Source organism: Octodon degus, unplaced genomic scaffold, assembly GCF_000260255.1.
Source record: "Octodon degus isolate 3935 unplaced genomic scaffold, OctDeg1.0 scaffold00094, whole genome shotgun sequence".
NCBI lineage: Eukaryota > Metazoa > Chordata > Mammalia > Rodentia > Octodontidae > Octodon > Octodon degus.
In genome coordinates, this window is record NW_004524670.1 from 8,896,961 (window position 1) to 8,910,541 (window position 13,581).

The 13,581-nt window shown below is 42.3% G+C and overlaps 1 protein-coding gene across 2 annotated transcripts in view; it reads right to left on the minus strand.

The window, feature by feature from the left end:
* Nucleotides 1-1,396: 1,396 nt before the first annotated feature.
* The window catches only part of Tmem245 (transmembrane protein 245), a 104,534-nt gene continuing 92,349 nt past the window's right edge, over nt 1,397-13,581 (minus strand). For both annotated transcript variants that reach the window (XM_004638078.2, XM_023722952.1), the window contains one exon: nt 1,397-1,866. In XM_004638078.2, the coding sequence (XP_004638135.1) occupies nt 1,821-1,866 (46 nt within the window). In that variant the 3' untranslated portion in view covers nt 1,397-1,820. The remainder of the gene's footprint in view (nt 1,867-13,581) is intronic.

The following is a 13,581-nucleotide window of genomic DNA, read 5'->3' on the forward strand; positions in this document are numbered from 1 at the left end:
ATATGGTTTGTTTGTTTGGTTTTTGCGGGATCAGGGATCAAAACCTGGACCTTGCACTTGCCAGGCAGGTGCTTATGCTGCTGAGCTATATCCTTCAAGAATAAATTTAAGATTGTAAGCTGAAGATTGTTAATTTTTTAGTAAGACTGTTTAGAAAAAAAAAATTACTTACACTTTTATTTATTCTTGCATTTATTTATTTTTGGAGACAAGGACTGGCCTTGAACTCATTCTGTAGCCCCAGCTGGCCTCACACTCACCACAATCTTCCAGCGGCAGCTTCCCAAGTGCTGGGACTACAGACAGACACCACCATATCCAGCTATCTCTGCTTTTAAATGTTCCTCCAAAAGCGCATTTTCCACTCCATGGTCCCTTGAGAATCAGGGGTCTGCTGATTATTTTAAACAGCAGAAAGGATACAAATCCAAGAGCTGGGCGCAAGCCTCAATACTATCACTAACTGTTCAGTTAAGTGTTCATTGCAAACAGACAGCAACGCCTATTCCTGCTCACAGTACAGGAAAAGCTGCCTCAAATCTTACAAGAAATGTTCTAGTAGAGCAGAGCTTCCAAATCTCACTAAATGTGGGCCTCGCGAGATGTCACCTTGCTGAGCACTAGGGCTTGCCATCACTGGGAAACTTAGTAAAATAACAAAAAGCTACAGGAAAGTGGACGTGAAGAGGTCATGAACTAAGAAGCACAAAAGGACTATACAGTGTGAAGCATTACGTCGGGCACTGTAATATCTGAGATATTTTCAGTTACAACTCAATTCAGCAAGCATTCATCTAGAATCCTACGTACAAGGCACTGCGCAAATGACAGAAGATACAAGATACTATTGGATACATTTAACAAATCAGAGTACCTGAGATTTTTTTACCTAAAATATGTAAAAAAAAAAAAAAATGTAATGACAGCATGATTTAGATCACATCATTACCCTCTGTAGCAGCTATAGTACTCTAATGTGATGTGGTAAGCCAAGTTCTGGAAGTCTGCTAATACTGTAATGAGGCGTAGGGGAGCTGTGGCGGGGGCTTCCATCTATCTGTGTCACCTCTGGATGCAACACGCAGCTAAACATCAAGTCAGTCACATGACTCTTGTACCTAAGGTTTGTTCACTTAGTCAAAAAGGGGTCAGCACATTGTGCCAAAAAGGCAGAGGTTCATTTTTCCTGCTCATGTAACTATATACTTTGTTAAAAGGTGTCATGGAAAAGACTATAAATAGATTTTGTAAAGAGAAAGAAATTATATTGCATATTCTTTTTTCTTCTTTTTTTTTTCCTTTTTCGTTTTTGGTTTCAGGAATCAGTCTCAGGACCTTGAGCTTGCCAGGCCAGTGCTGTGCTGCTGAGCCAAATCTCCAGCCCCTGTACATCCTTTTGTCCTGTATTTCTTTCTTTCTCTTTTTTCTTGCGGTACCAGGGATGGAACTCAGGCTGAGCTATCTCCCCAGACTTTGTATATTCTTTTAACAGCAGGTAGTTTAGAGTTCTTAAAATAACTTTATAAGTACATATCATAATAACAGACATAAAGTGAAAAAAAGTCAAGCCAGTGTATAAAGTGAAACTTGTGAAGCCATCGTAGCAACAGTTAAGCGAGGGAACAGATGACTGAACTCTCAAGCTGTGTTTTAAAATGCAAAGTGCCCACAGCAAGCTGTCTCTTGTCAGGGGTTCTGCACTTGAGGCCAGGAGCTTCTGCTCCTTTTCTGGGCGCTGGCTGCCAGGCCCAGCTGCAAGGACAGAAGGCCCCAGCTGAGTGGAACTCTCTGTCAAGGTGGAACTTCCTAAAGAAACCATGTCAGTCAACTGAAGACTTCAGATCTTCAGAAATGTCGCGGAAAGTCCTAAAAGAAGAAAAGACAGAAGGATTAGTTTTGTTCTTGGAAAAAGGGGTGGAGGGCAATAAAGTACCAAGGCAGGGACAAAGGGGGGAAGGGGGGAAGGGGGAGAAGGAAGGAGGGGGAGGGGTGGGGAGAGAGGTAGGACGCAATCAGTCATGATACAGCACGCTTTATCTTTATAATCTTTGAGAAGTTGAAAGAGATCATATACCCACTATGTTTTCTTTTCTTTTTTGTACCAGGAATTGAACTCACAACCATACACTTCCCAGGCAGGTGCTAAGCTGCTGAGCTACATCCCCAGCCCCTCACTATTTTTTCTGAATTATTTCAAAATTTGTTATTCATCATCCTTTACTAACAAAAAACCCTGTTGTCTCTTTGATTTTGCTAAGCCTAGTATGTTCCATTCAAAAAGACTACTTCTCCAACGTTCCTTGAAAACATACTTGGCCACATGGCTAAGTTCTGGCTAATGCAGTAAGATGTCTACAGAGGCACTCAGCCATATCACGGCAGTCTCTTAAAAGTGAAGGGCAGGGGCTGGGGAGGTGGCTCAGTAGAATAAGTGTTTGCCTGTCAAGCGCAAGGGCCTGAGTTCAATCCCCGGTTCCGCAAAAAAAAAAAAAAAAAAAAGTGAAGGGCAGTCTTTATTGATTCTTTCATCATTCATATAATGACAGAGAAAAGCATACTGAGATATGTGCTTCTGGTTGGAGCAGTTTTATTAAAAAATACAACAGGATCCAGCAACAGAGTCAGAGTTTTTTTAAAAAAATGTATTTAGTACAGGGTCTACAGGGTCTCACTGCACAGATCGGACTCATAGTGATCCTCCTATTTTCAGCCTCCCAAGCGCTGGGATTACAGGTATGTGCCATCACACCCAGTCTCAATGTCCCTCTCAGCATGCCCCAGGGGTGGGACCACCATGGCACACTGGGGATCGAACCCCAGTCTTGCATTTGCCTAAGCAGATACTTTAATCCGCTGAGTAGAGTCTGAGCTTTGAAGGACATTACCGAGGGTTGGAGAAATGGGTTTGTTTTTTCAACAGATGACTTATTCTGATTTCTAATTTATGTCACACAAGCCAACTGAAAGTTGCTTATTGGCAGCTTATAAATATCTAGCGTGTGTGCCTCCCTCATAACTGTGATAGCTAACCTGCCTTCAATAGATAATTTACATGCCTGAGCTATAGTGCCCCCAGCCAGGTATACATTGCTATTGGTAGCCAAACAAGCAGGTCAGAATTTCCAGCATCCACCTTAGACACTGGGGCATCACATCAATGAAGAGAGGGTGGGCCAGCCCAGACGGGTGTCGAAACAGACTAGCTCTAGACAGCTTTCTCTGGATCCAAGCAAGAAAGAAATACACATCTGGATCATATAAGTCACTGGGATCTTTAATTCTGTACATAGTGGGATTTTGATTTTTTTTATTACATACAGTAAAATCTGTCTTTCCTGAGACAAACAACAATTAATAGCCATCCTTTTTTTTTCAGTACCGGGGATTAAACTCAGGACCTTACGCTTGCCATACAGTGCTTATTCTACTGAGCTATCTTCCCAGCCCAATAACCATCCTTTTAAAAGTTATACTGCTCTTTTAAAATAATATCACCAAGTAGGAGTACCATAACAGCAAAAAATCTTAAAAGACTTGAATATTTTAAAGCAATTTTAATATCTTCAATTTAGATTAGTTTGTGGTCATATCCCTACAGCATGTTGTCCTTCTATGATTTTTTCTCCAATGAAACTAATTCTGCTTACATACCAATGACCCAGTAGGGATTACTATAAATAACCTGCTGGACTTTTTCATTAGAAACAAAGTTAGAATAGAAAATACAGTGTTGCAAAACTCCAGGGAAAAGCTCATAGTTGCAGAAAGAAAAGGTAGCAGAAGTTTTAATTCAGAACAATCATGTAAAAATGTAGAAAGCAGACAATCTGAACCTCAAATGTAATTTCGTAATCATTCCACTTCCTTGACTCCTCTAGTCTTCCTGATTATCAGTTCACACAAAAACATAGGAGGGTTAGATAGGTAGAACACAGACAAATTAAAGACTGACCCTTTGCTGTAGTGCAATGTAGAAAGAATGTCAATGTCAAGAACAGCACAAGTAAAATGCTACAAAGCAATCACTTGGAAGGATGCTCAGTCATTGCAACGCTCTTTCAAGGACAGGGAGGGCCCTACCCTCTTCCACCTCCCCAGCATGCCTGACCAGCCAGCTTTATCACAGAATAGCTCTGAGAGCCAGGAGCTTTCAGGTCGGGAATCCAGAGTTGACTGCAAGCACTCTCTGACACTGAATTTCAGGTAGTGCTCTATTCTGAAAAAATTTTACAACCAATAACCAAGAATTGGCCAATGTTACAAAGTATTTCCTAACATCCAGTAAGTTTCATAGTTCATCCTTTGACATCTTTTGAGATATTTGCAAGTTTGAATCTGTAACTATTCATTTCCTCTAAATTATGAATGAAAACTTCTACCTCAAGGCAGGGATGCATGAAATAAGATTAAGACTGTGATTAGCCTAGTGACTACTTTCTGTTGACAAGTCAGCTTAGCTGTCACCTTGAAATTCATACCTACTATTCTGTGTTGCCTCCATACCAAGAAAGCTGGAGAAGGTTTCAGAAGAAGAAAATAAGAGGAAACAAGCTTTGAAAACAATCCTGACAATGTCTGCCCTTCCTGAATGTTGTCTCTAGGTATATGGAGTATTACAGTGATAGTGGTGATGTGTTTAAAACCCTGCTGGGAACATCCATAACTGAGAGATGTAGAAATGACTTGTGAAATGACAGGAGCCACAATCCTAATCAGAAGGCTCAGAAAACTAACTCTTTTGATTAGGAAAAAAGCAAAGAGACGACCACTGCATTGTTGAGCTGGGGATATAACTCCGTGGGAAAGTGCTTGTCTAGCACGTGTGAGGCCCTGGGCTCAATATCCAGCATCTACATAAATGATGTATCTAATGTCTATTTAAATCACCCACAAATACAGTATTATTTTCCAAACTATATGGACTGTCCTGGTCCTAAGAACCAGTTATAGAATTTCACGTCTGCGTAACAGGACCCTATGTAGTTGGAGACTTGAATAAAGGGTTTTTGTTATCATTTTACATGTCCTCTAAGAGTCCTGCAGTGTAATCATCTCTTGCTCCTTGAAAACACTTCCCCCACTCATCCTCTACTGGATATTAAAGTCTTTTCTGATTTACTGAAATCCCAGTACTCAAGAAGCTGAGGCAGAAGGATCATTATGACTTTAGGATTAGCCTGGGCTACACAGTGAGTTCCAGGCTAGCCTGAACTATACAGCTATGATACAAGACTTGGTTAGAAAGGAGGTGGCCTTTTGTACAAAGGGGACATCTGCAATGATTACTCTGATTTCAGTGAACTAATCCAAGTTCAATATAGCTGGAAAACAAGATTCTCTAAGATGAATGTGGAGAAGCACTTTGAAAGCAGGAGGGAAGCAAGATGAAAGGCAGGCAGGAGTCAGTAAAGAGCCTGCTCAAGAAATCCCACCACAGGTCATCCGCTGGGAATAAAGGAGATCAACAGATCCAGAAAAACTTTATACAATAGAAGTTTAAAGTCAACCAGGAGTCAAACATACTACCTTCCCAACTCACCCGTCCTTTGTCTCTCTGTCTGTCTTTCATTACTCTGAACTGGAAAGACAGAGAGAGTAATTTTGCTCTGTAGGAGCAGAAGCCCCAATCCTGTATGGGGGATTAAATCCAAGGCCTTCCCAATGAGCTACATCCCCAACTCCTTCTTTAACTTGGAGATGGGGTATTGTTAAGTCACTAATTTTCCCTGGCTAGACTTGAACTTTGGGATCTTCCCGCCTTGGCCTCCCAGAGTACTGGGAGTATGGGCCCGCGATGGGGATGTGTTTTCAACAACATCTTTGTATTCACTTTGTAAAGACAAAAGGAAAACTAACTTCTTGTTCTATAAAACAGAACATGCTATGCCTTTTTTTTGTATTTTAGTTAAGGGTCTGCAGGGTCTATAAGGTCTCACTACATAGATTGGACTCATAGTGATTCTCCTGTGTTCAGCCTCCGAAGTGCTGTGATTACAGGCGTGCGCCACCACACCCAGTCTCAGTCTCAATCTCAACTGCTGTCTCAGCGAGCTGGGGGGACAGAGCCAGGATGGCATGCCAGGGATCGAGCCCTGGCCAGCTTTCATCCACTGAGCTATTTGGCCACCCGCCTTAGTTCCTTTGAGAAAAGATACCTTTGAGTGAAATTTGGGTTTAATTATGAATGCTATTCAGAGGAAGATTAACATTTCTGAAAATAGCAACAAGTTACTGGTAACTCACAAAGAAAAGCTGAGCTCCTAAAGGACCTATGTCGCCCTCAGCACTGTCAGGTATGATAGAGGCAAAGGAAAACTCAGAAATCAGCACTCCTCCAACAGTGTGCACACAAGTAATGCCGTGACCTGCTTCAGGGTCCGCCTCAGCTGTTACAGCCCGAGATTGCTGTTCCATTTAGGGAGGAGTGGAATAATAAATCAAATCTGATTATGCTTTTCAAACACCCTAAGATGCAGGCTTATAGGAATGCTCTTGCCCTTCCTTGAAAACAGCCCAAATGTAACAAAGAAGGCAGAAAAGAAAAGATTCTTATTATTGGATCTAGGCTGACATAGCTGGGAGCTCAGTGCTATGCGGCATCCCCCACAATATCATCAAAATAAAGGCACCTAGCACGCTCAACCCTGAGAAGCAGAGAACGGGGCAGGGAAGAGGAGGGGGACTGTCTTCTCTCCCAGCCTCTCCCTCTGTGAATGGCTGCTCCTCTGTCTGAAGACAAACTGCAGGACACAGAAAAAGTGTTCTGTCTCTTCTGCCCCTGGCACCTGCATGTGCAATCTACAAGGCGTGTGCCTAACGAATGCAAATACCTAAATGTAAGTTCTCACAGTGAAAGAACATAAGGGTTCCTACATCAGGCCAAGCCCTCTAGAAGCCCATTCCTCTGTGGTTACTACTCAGAGCCCATTCATTCCTCCAGGTTAGACACGAGCACACTGCAAGTGTAAAACACTGCTGACAGATGCTGTAGATACTATTGTACTAAAATAGAACTGGCCCCTGTGCTAACAGCCATGAGAGAAAAGAAAAGACAGATAAGCAAATGCATAAATGAAAATTATACTACCAAAGAAAAGCACAAAATGCAATCTATACAGCACTGAACTAGCAGGAAGGGTGCGACCGAATCATGGAGAGAAGGAAAGCTGCTCTGATAAGCTGACATTGGAGTTGAGATCTGAGGGATGATCAGGAGCTAACTAAGAAGGAAAGGCGGGGTTTATCTAGAGAGAATGCAGCCAGTGTGGACCGGTACCTGGCGCAGCTCAGGCCCCACAGTCTGCCAGGTCTCCAGCTCAGAAAGCAGGAAGCACTGCTGGATGAAAGGCAGCGCAGGCAGACCGTGCACAACCAGCCGCACCAAGGACATTGATCCTCCTCCTAAAACCACGAAAGGCCATTTTTGGTAAAGGAGTCTCCGAGTCAGATATGCCTACATTTTGAAAACAGCACATCAGCTGCACTTTGGAGAACGGACTGCAGAACAGTGAAGGCTGAACCGGGAGCCAGCCACTAAAGTGACTGTGCCCGCACGATGGGAATGCATGCAGCATGCCTGGCCTGCAGCGGGTGGTACGGGGAAGGGCAGGGACAGACAGGAGGCACAGCCAACCTACTGGGCACAGATGAAAGATGAGATGGAGGAAATAACCACCACAGCCACAACATGGTGGAGGGAAGGGGACAAACCATCACTGAGCTGGGAAACACAGGAGAACGCGGGTGTTTTGCCCCTTGCGGGCACCCTGCACAGGAAAGACAAAAGCAGCAGAAGAATAGTAATTGAAACACATAAGCTGGGAGCTTCCCAGCTGCACGACTGTAAGCAAGTGAATGTCTCTAAATTTCAATTTCCTCATCAAAATATGGGAAACAGTAAGATAATACATGCAGAGTAGGGGCCGGAGATACAGCTCAGCAGCCAGAGCCTGCCTGGCAAACATGAGGTCCTGAGCTCCACCCCAGCCACCCCCTCCCCCGACAGAAAAACACGCAGTTTTTGTCACAGGATTTTGCAGTCAGTAAGTCCCACAACATGTTAGCAGAGGTTGTATTTGCTACTATTTAAAAGACTGTTTAAACCTCCATTAAAGAGTGATACACTAAACACCCTTTCCTTTGGGCCCTTTCCAAAACCACTAGAAAGCCAATAAAAGTATTTTTTAAAAGGCAGAAACAAACCTGGGGCTGGGGTGTGAACCTACTAGGAAGATCAACACATTTTTGGCTTGTAGAAAGTGGACAGACAGCTGCTATATAAAATGCAGCTTATCTTACTGGCTGAATCCTAAGCCAGTAGTGGGAGAAGCCAAAATACAATTGATTTAGTCAGCAAAATCCCCTCACAAGGCTCGGCAACTGGGGCATGAAATAAGTGGAACTGGGGCTGAAGTTGGGGCAGAGCGAGGCGCTTCTGAAGGCCAGCCACCACCAAAATGTCCTTCCTACCTCCACTTAGCCAAGGGAGGGGAAGCTGGCCCCCTCTATTCCCCTCTTGGGCAGAAAGTAAGTTTTCCTCTCCAGGGAAAGCAAGATCAAAGCCTCTAGGTGAGACAACAGTCAAAGATGATGAAGGAGCCCCATAGTGACAGAGAGACCACATGAATACCGATGTCTTGGGTGTTGCCATCCCGCTCCTTCCTCCCAGGAGGTTGCAGCCAGGCTCCCAAACTCCAGGCAGGACACCAGATCTTCCCTGGAGGAACTCACCAGCGCAGAAGAGGGATCAAAGTCCGTGTCCCTGGGATGAAGCAATGGCCTACGAGATTATACCTCAGTCACACAAATAATAACACAACTACAATTTCTAAATGTCTCGCTTTTTTATAGGACTAAGGATTGAACTCAGGGTCTTTGTATCCCTAGCACTTCTTTTCTTTCTAAAATTCTGATAGAGTCTCATTAAATTGCCAGGCTGGGTTTGAACTTTCAATTCTCCTACCTCAATCTTCCCAAAGCTGAAATACAGTGTGCACCATCACTCCTGGCTAAATGTCTCCTTCTTCTTTTTTTTTTTTTTAATTTATTTTATTTATTGGGGGGGCAGCTCAGCCCACCAGGGGGCGGGACTCGCTGGCATATGGTGCTGGGGGATTGAACCGCAGTCCCAGTGCTTTTGCTTAGCTTAGCTTGTTCTAAGTAGGTGCTTTAGACCACTGAGCCATCTCACCAGCCCTAAATGTCTCCTTCTTAATGTAAGCCAAGGACCAAAACTCTCTGATATCTGATATTCTGGCTAATATGACAAGGAATAAGGGATTTTACCCTTCTCTATAACAAACTCCTCCAATCAGTTGAATTTAAATTAATTAGTACAGAGATTGTACCAGGTGTCTAACCAGGTATGGTTTATTTGGGGGTGTTTGTCTGTTTAGAGTTTAGAGACAGAAGTCAGAAAAAGACTTTTCTGCTGGCCTTGAAGGAGTAAAAATCAAATTTTGAACTGCCTAAAGAGGCAGTCTTAGCTAAGACTTTCAGTCCCACATCTGCCAGGAAATTAATTTTGCCAGCAAGAGAGACTAGAAGATGATCCCAGATGGCAGATGAAACCCTAGTTCTGGGCTGACACCTGATTCGAAGTTTTGTCAGTCCCAGAACAGAAGATCTAACAGAGGTACGCCTGGACTCCTGACTCACAGGCTGTATACAATATGAGCTGTAACCTGTTAAAATGTATGTACCACCCACCACAGAAAAGACAGACATATACAGAAAAAAGGTGAATTAAATAACTCTTCAATAAACCGAACTGAAAAGTGTATAAGAGTGGAAATGGAGACTTCTATAGTAGGGTTATAAGATGAAGTTGAAGAAACCACCCAAAAACCAAATACAAGAAAAGGAAAAATATCAGAGAAAAGGTTAGAAAATAAAATGACAATCTATGAAGGTCAGCATCAAAATGAAAAAGCTTCTGAAAGGAAGAAAACTAAATCATACCAGGCACAGTGGCACACACCTGCAAGCTAGCACTCTGGACCACTGAGGCAGGAAGATGGCAAGTTCCAGCCCAGCCTAAGAGACTTACTGACTTAGCAAGAACCTATCTCAAAATAGAAAGGTTGTGGACACAGCTGTGTGTGAAGGCCCTGGGTTCAATCCCCAGTAACTACACACACACCATGACTCAAAAATTGCAGAAAATCATAATGTAAATTTCCAGTTTTAAATGCCTTATTTAATGTCCATCAGTGAAAAAAAAAATAAGTTTAAATAAAAAGACCTGACAAGTTTTCAAACAGTTAAACTAATTGAACTGAGTACCAAAAAATGGCTTTAGGTTCTTAATAACCCTAGAAAAGTAACAGTTAACTTTCTGGACCTGTCAATGATAAATAGCCCACTAAGGCACACATGCCATAGGTTCACTACCACTGCCCTAGAAGTTCAAAAGACAATGAAGAAATACAGAAATATCAAAAGGAAAAAAAATTCATATACAAAAGTATCTGCCCAGGCAAGACATCAAAACAAGCCTTCTCAAAAATGCCTCTCCTACAAACTTCTAATTTTTTTTGGGGGGGGGGAGGGATTTACAGTATAATAGACTTTACCACAAAGGAATAAATAAATCAAGAAAAGCCTATATGAATACATCAAAAAGGATTCCAGGACGAGAGACAGCGAAGGGAATCCCCAGGGTGACAGCTGACAAAAAGGACAGCGGCGGCCCACTAGAACAGGTCAGAAGACTCCAATGGAGACTTCTTTGGGAAGATAAAACTTACAGGACACACAAATACATTCAGGAAAGAGGTAAACACAGGGTGAAAAGCCAGGAGTTAGATTACATACAATACATAAAAACAAAGCAAATGAAAAGCAGTATCCCTAGTAACACAAAAGTTTATACAGATAACTACCGACAGAATACAGGAGAAGGCTCAATATGCACATAATTTACAGAGTCCTAACTCCGAAACACCTGAACCCTGCTCTACCCACCATCACAGCTGAGCTGTACTGGGAGGAAGGGGAGCGCAGGAGACTGGAAAGCTTCCCAGTGGGAAGCCAAGAGCTGATGTTTACACACAGCCAGAACCCAGATTAAAACAGGTTATCGAAATATTTATAGTTCAAAAGGCAATTCTTAGAGAAAAAAAGAAGGAAGAGAAAGAGGAGGCAAAAGCCTCTTTTCCTCAACAAGCTTTGCATAAGTGTTTGATTCTTCATTCAACCCAAGGGCACTGCTAGCTTTGAAGGAAGAAAGATCAAGGCTGTGTGGTCACACCAGCTGATTAGCGACTTCTACTTTCAGAAGGAGGAAGGAGAAGGAGGTCTTCTGCCTATAGAATTCATTTGAATTCTGTTTCATCTTGAAAACTAACTCTTGCTTTACTAACTCAGAATCACAACAAGTTGTTTTTGTTTTGTTTTTTTCCTAAAATAATACCAAAATAAAGAGTTCCTCAGACTTCTTATTTTCTCTTGTTTGAGTGGGCCAGTGAACATGCAGTGAGCCAGCAAAGGCTCTGCACTGGCTCCTCAGCACAACAGTAACTGACTTTCAGAAGCAAAGGTAGAAAGGGATATCCTGGTATCACCGCCCCCAAAATGGTGTGAGTCTTTGTCAAAAGCCACCTAAGTTCCTCTCTTTTTTCTTTCTTTCTTTTTTCTTTCTTTCTTTTTTTTTTAAAGGCACTGGGGGCCTCACAAATGTACTCTATCCCCAGCCTTATTTTTATTTTTTATTTTCAGATAAGGTCTTGCTAAGTCTTCCCAGGTTAGGCTCAACCCTGAGATCCTTCTGCCACAGCTTCCCAGAGTGCTGGTTTACAGGCACCCCCACCAGGCCCAGCTTCCATCCATTCTATTTAAGGAAAATGTAAGTGCACTGCATTAGCTCAAATGGCCCCCTATCCAAATACCTGTAACACAGAAAATACGTGTGCTACACAAAAGGACCTTATCTCTCCTCATAAAACACAAACAAAATAAGCAGAATCATGTTTACAAAAACTCTTAGGTAAAAATATGCAGTATCATTAAGTACACTGTCAGGCCCAAATGTCAATGACTCCTCGATGACACTACAATACCCTATGGCAGGGACACCAGTGGTTTCCAGATGAGGATGTGACTACAACAGTCGCCACAAACTTAAAACTTCTTGGTTCTGAGACTGCCCTTACTTTTTTGTTGCTACAGTGTGGTTTCTGGGGTAGCAGACAAAAAAACTGTTTTGCAAGTGTTTATTAACATAAAACCAGGGCCAGAGACATAGCTTAGTAGCACAGCCCTTGTGTGACAAGTGTAAGCTCTTGAGTTCCGTTCCTAGTACCAAAACCCCAAAACATTAAACCAAATATACACTCAGATATTCTACTTCCATATGTGTGCTCAACTGGAACAGGTACTCACGCCCACCAAGTGACACCTAGGAGAAAGTAACATCTTGGTGTCTAGCAGCCATCAAAGGGAAACTACTCAGATGTCCATCAAGAGTACAATGAAAAAAGTAAACTGTGGCATATTGACACACTGGGAACTAGGCACCACTGAGAAAGAATAAGCAATGGAAAAAGAATGCAACAACAGAATATTGAGGTTGACGCTCATACATACTGTACGGTTCCCTTCAGATGAAGTGCAAAACAGGCAAAACTTATCTGAAGAGTCTGCATGCACAATACTAACCAGCAGGCAGAAGGGGCTCCCGGAGAAGCAGCGGGAGCAACAGCAACGCTTGTGCGTCTTGATACGGGAGTAATTATACGGGCATAAAGGACATGGTGAGAAAGATCACTAACTTATAACTTAAGATACGTCCTGCATCATTAAGTTATACTTGAATAAAAATCTTAAAAATCCATAGAACTGAAACATTAATATTTCATGAAATTGTGCTAGCAGATGCCACCAATTACTAACAGCCACACTTCCAAAATGACAAGTTGCAACTCTTTATTAGTGACCTCAACAATTCTTTCTCAACTTTTTATTTTGAACAAGTATAAACCTAGAGAAAAATTGAAAAGCTAACACAAGTAACAACCATAAGCCTTGTATAGCTTTACCAATTGTTAACATTTTGCTATAGTTATTCTCTAAGTTTTGAAAATAAAGGGCAGGCAAGATATGTTATCCCTAAAAGATTTTCTTCTACATAATCAAATACTGTCACCCTGCCCAAGAAATTTAACATTGGTTACATCACAGTCTATATTCCAAGCTCCCATACTGTTCTAAAAAATGTCTTTATAGATTCCATCCATTTCCAATTGAGAAGCTACTGTGGATTCACACAATGCATCTGATTCATACTCTCTCTCTTTCTCTTTTTTTTTGGGGGGGGAGGGGACAAGTTCTCAATATATAGTCCAGGCTAGTCTTCAAGTCGCTATGCAGCCCAGGCTGTCCCCAAGCCACAACCGTCCTGCCACAGCCTCCAAGCACTAGGACTACAGGCACTCACACCCAGCTCTTGGTTATCCTACTTTAAAGTGAGTCCCTGCTTCAACCTAGTACACCATGTTCCCCAACCCCTCCTATACTATTTTTGGCCTTTTACAGCATTAACAATTCTGACCTAATATATAATGTAGTCTTAAAATTTTCCTG